General features: G+C 50.1%; 1 protein-coding gene across 1 annotated transcript in view; it reads right to left on the bottom strand.

Moving 5' to 3' along the window:
- LOC109484151 (protein Wnt-4-like) overlaps positions 1-3,366 on the bottom strand; it is a 23,687-nt gene extending 20,321 nt beyond the window's left edge. The window contains exons 1-2 of the mRNA XM_019787378.1: positions 2,585-3,366; positions 1,970-2,205 (exon numbers count right to left, since the gene is read on the bottom strand). Coding sequence (XP_019642937.1) covers positions 1,970-2,205; positions 2,585-2,664 — 316 coding nt within the window. The 5' untranslated portion in view covers positions 2,665-3,366. The remainder of the gene's footprint in view (positions 1-1,969; positions 2,206-2,584) is intronic.
- Between the last annotated feature and the right edge of the window lie 1,331 nt (positions 3,367-4,697).

Below are 4,697 nucleotides of genomic sequence, written 5' to 3'. Positions count from 1 at the left end.
CATAGGGTTTCAACATCGGCCAACTAAGAAACAAACACCTGCAGTTCACAAGGATGCCGCTAGGTGGCCAAGTGCACGAACGCCGCTTCCCGCGTACCTGCAACAAAAACATACCATTTCAACAACAGCCAACTTACAAACAACCACCTGTAGTTCACATGGAGGCCGGTAGGTGGCCAGGTTCACGAACGCCGCTTCCAGCGTACAGGGAACAAAGTTCAAAAGTGTCTAAGTAAGACGACCAACTAAGGAACCGAGGAAGTGGTCTTCTTAGACAAGTGGTCTTTTTACAAAAAGCATGTCAACGTTGTATCTTGTTGAAGCTCCTTGACAAGACAGAGACTCAGATTTCTAAGTTCATGAATACAGACTAAGAAATAATTGTATCAAACATGTATGTTGTATCAAAAATATGAAAAAGTAAGAAAGGGGTATTTCAACAACAGCCAATTGACAAAGAAACAAACACCTGCAGTTTGAAGGAAGCCACTAGGAGGCCCCTAATAACTCCTTGCTCTGGCCAAGACCCTCTCAAAAGCGACAAACCACAAAACATCCATTGATGAACATTTTACTTATCATGGCCAGGATCAAATAAACAACACCACCAAAAGCATACCCCCTCGATGTAATAAAAAAAATGAGTTGTCCTTGACTTTTTCATAACCTCGTTGTATATTGCTGACTGAAGCACGTTCTGGACTGAAGACATGATGGCCCGACAGGGTGGCCCTGTACAGACGTGTATCCATCTGTGTTTCCAGAGACAGAACTGTGCTCCGAGAGCAGCGAAAACAAACACGGACTGACATTCAACGTCACACCTGACTACTCGCGAACTTGACATTGTGAGATTTAACAGAACAGCTAGCGTGAGGTTCAGACGTCTGTACTAGTAGCTCACACATAACCCACATTTTCAGAAGGAACACAGACACGCCAATAAACATATAAACAAACCCTGTAACCGTGGGATTATACATATTAGAAGAGAGGACGTTTTTAGGAAGTAGGAGCTAGTTTGTGCGGATGGAAAGCAGGGCTGGCCGCCGTACATTCCTGTGTGACAAGCCGCCACTTGGCTCTCTGGTGGCGGTGAGGGTTATGAATGATTCGGCGGTCAAGAGTCGCCGCACGGCCACTATCAAGTACGGCTGAGCCATGCTGCCGCGCCTGGCCGGGGCTAATAATGGCTGCGTGGAGTACGAGGTTAGAGGTCCCCTAAATAGGGAGGGCAACCCGTCAATACGCGGACGTCAACACAAAATTAGTGCCGGAGTGTGACCGCTTCACCCTACACGTCCCAACCGCCACACAACGTTCAGTCCGCGGACAAATTTAGGAGAAGCTAGAATACCTTGGTCTGCCCTTATATCATTTGATAAAAGCAGCATGTGTTGTACTTTAAACCTCTTGTGTTCTAAGAAATTGCCTGCGTTTTAACAACTTCGCAGAGTGTGGGAGCATAAAAGCGGCGTGTTTTCGTTTGGCAGTGTCCGGGGCAACCAGTTGGTTCGTTAGTGGTTGTGAGAAGAAGAGTGGATCAATCCACTGTCCACACACGAGCCGTGAGGCAAGAGGTCCCTACAACTGGAGACAGTCGGGGCTGGAGCGCGGACAAGTGAACTTCAGCAAGCAGCTTCTCAAACACTCGAGGGTGAGAACGCAGCGGGTCTGAGCCGCGATGTAGCGAGGGCAAACAGTACAGATGCAGAGTGGGAGAGACGCCGGCATGAGAGACAACAAAAATCCCCTCCCCACATAACTAGCAACATGTCTGTGAGAGCCTTCGATTACGGAACGATCAAGTGGAATTAACGGAGAAGGACAATGAAAGAAAAAAAAACATAACAAGAAGAGAAAGGAAAATTGCATGACTAGCGGACTGAGAGAGAATTGCATGCGCGGTTGTAACAACGTTATAAACACACATATCGAACGAGGAAAAGTAAATGCTTGTCACACTTACCCTCTTCCAGGACCTTTCCGAACACAGGGCCTCGTCTGTTGATAAGCGTGCTGCAGTTCCAGCGGCGGTGGCGGAACTGGAATTGACACTCCTCTATGGACATGCGAGCCCCTTCCTTTACACTGTCCATCACTTCCACGTTGCGCTTGCATATCTGGACCTGTCGGCTGATGAGCCCGTGCAGCTTCTCGCAGGCGTCCTCCGTCCTCACGCTGACCGCCGAGGCCGCGACGCGCCTGCGGGCGGGAAGAGGACACGGGTCAGACCGAGCGACGACAACGGGTGGCCCGGCACCCAGAAAGAAAGCCGAGAGCACAGCTAACTACACACATTACCAGAAAACCCAGGCCCTATGCTACATACAACGTACATGTTCTGAACTACAACATAGAACAAAACACACTCGCACACACGTCTTGTATGATATTTTTCCTGTAGGAATCAGTCTTGGATGACATTAGTAATATCGATATAATATTTAATACCATAACCGGGGCATGTGTACATACATGTGTGACACCGCAGGGAAACGATGTTGACATATAAAAACCTCCACACATACACAAACACACACACACACACACATAAGGATGGTTAGAGAGTGGGCGGACTTACAGCCACTGGTTTGCTGTAGCAGAACAAGTCGAGACGAGCGCGTATAACAGGAACACCAAGATGACATTGAGGGTAGGCATAGCGCTATCTCCGCTGTCCCGGATAGACCGCCCCAGAGCCCGCGTCCCTCGCTGCCGGGGTCCCTACCGCATGTAGCAGGTCAGCTGGCTCCCAGCTCGTACTCTGCAAACTTGGGGGGACGCCAGTGTCCCTGCCAATTGTTCCGCGACTCCCCGGCTCAGATTAATAGTAGCGAGCTCCAAACAATCGGCTTTAATTCGTAACTCGACTCGGACGTAACGCCTCTGCTCGTGACGCGAAGATGTTCGGTGGGAACGAGACCATTCTCCGCGGCCATAAACACAAAACACGTCAATCACCCGTAACTGTGTCCACTTTTTCCCTCTCTCTCTCACTCTCTCAGGAGGGCAACATACAGAACTGTGGCGTGCTCGCACACGCGGGCTGCTCCCGATCCGAGCTAGGCGGCAGTATTCAAATCCTTCCGTACAGGCCCAGGCAGACAGGCAGTCGCGCGATCCGCTGCGAACTCCTCACGGGTTCCTCACGACGGGGTTACGACGTTTGTACGGACGTAATCCAAGCTTGTGGCGGCGCGACCCGGCGTAGCTCGGCTCTCCAAGGTGGTCCGAGAACGGCTGTCTCCTGTTCTAGCTCTAGGCGACGCACGGAGGTCTGAAGTCAAGCGTAGCTGACAGTGGAATGGGCCACCGTGCGGCCTCAGCGCGCATGTGTGACTGTGTGTGCCTGGGGCAGCCTGCACGCCAGCCGCTACCAGGGCCGGATGGGAAATAATTACTCTCGCCTCGCCACCACCGAGCCGACAATTCGGACTCGGGTGCGAATGGAGGAAGTCATTTCTCGCATGAGTGCATGATCAGGGCCCGTTTAATTTTTAGCGGTTCTCCCTATAAGCTCTTTGGTGGTTCCTTTTTTTTTTACACATTTCCTGAGTGAACCTTTTTTTTCTTTTTCTTGACGGTCGAGATTTGAACCAACTGACGCACACGTGACGTGATTGCGTTAAGTTCCGTTGTAGTTTTTTTCGCGAATTTGAGTAGGCGTTGTTATTCTTATATAGGTGAATGTAATGTGGGAACTAAAAGTTTTCTGATTCCTCTGTCATCGCGGCTGAGCCCAGACGGATATGTTATCACATTCGGTCATCGCGGGAAGGACTTCCCAAGCGGCTGAGCTCCCAACTCCTCCCGACTAATCAGTAGAGCCGCCCGCCTCGCCCTGTCATCCTCCCGGCTACATTTCACCACTCCGCTCCTGGCCGACCTCACTTCTTGGGTAGGTGGGATATTTCTGATACACGCGGCGGCAAACCCTGATATTGTGGTCTGGGAGAAATCCGGACCTTACCGTGGCCAGATGAGGCTATTTCCCTGGTCGCCAGCCCGGGTTTGTGTGCAGGAAAAGCACATAGAGTCTTAGACAAATAAATCCACGCTTGTAGCGCGAAAGATATCTTTCCGGGGGCGGAGAAGATCAGTGTTTTCACAGTAATGCGGACCCCTCTGCCAAAACGCTCTGGGCAAACAATCTGACGTGTTTCCTGACAAGAAGACGGACATTAGCGACTTGTCACCAAATATCTCACCCGCCGGTCACGGCCGCCCGCGAACCTCTCTCTTGACCGATTCTCTTCGCGTATCTAAATTGTATCGGAAGCGTCTTGTTTGCGCTGTGTAGTTATGTGACCCTCAGAAGTCACGGGCACGGCCCTAAACTCAGCTTACCCCTCCCCAATAACACTCTCTCAGGACCTCCAGAATTCCTGGAACGCCATTTACAAAAGCAATGAGTTGAATAAATTATTTACATTCCGAGAAGCACTTCTGATCTATTGATTATCAAACACGCGCTCGGTCACTAAAGACAACCAACGTGTTTTTAGAGTTGACTTGTTAAGTAGTTAATTGTCATAACACGCCTAGGGGTGGTAATGAGCTCATTTAGCTGCAACACATGTACATGTGTGTGACGCTCGTATCAGGACGTTAGCACTAGAAAATAAAAGTAATTCCTGTTTTATCCTTTCCTCTCAGCGCCTTTTGTCGGAGTAAGTACGCCAATTCAGCGCCGT

Source organism: Branchiostoma belcheri, unplaced genomic scaffold (assembly GCF_001625305.1).
Source record: "Branchiostoma belcheri isolate BF01 breed outbred unplaced genomic scaffold, Haploidv18h27 scaffold69, whole genome shotgun sequence".
Lineage (NCBI taxonomy): Eukaryota > Metazoa > Chordata > Leptocardii > Amphioxiformes > Branchiostomatidae > Branchiostoma > Branchiostoma belcheri.
This window is presented reverse-complemented; position numbering and strand designations above follow the sequence as displayed.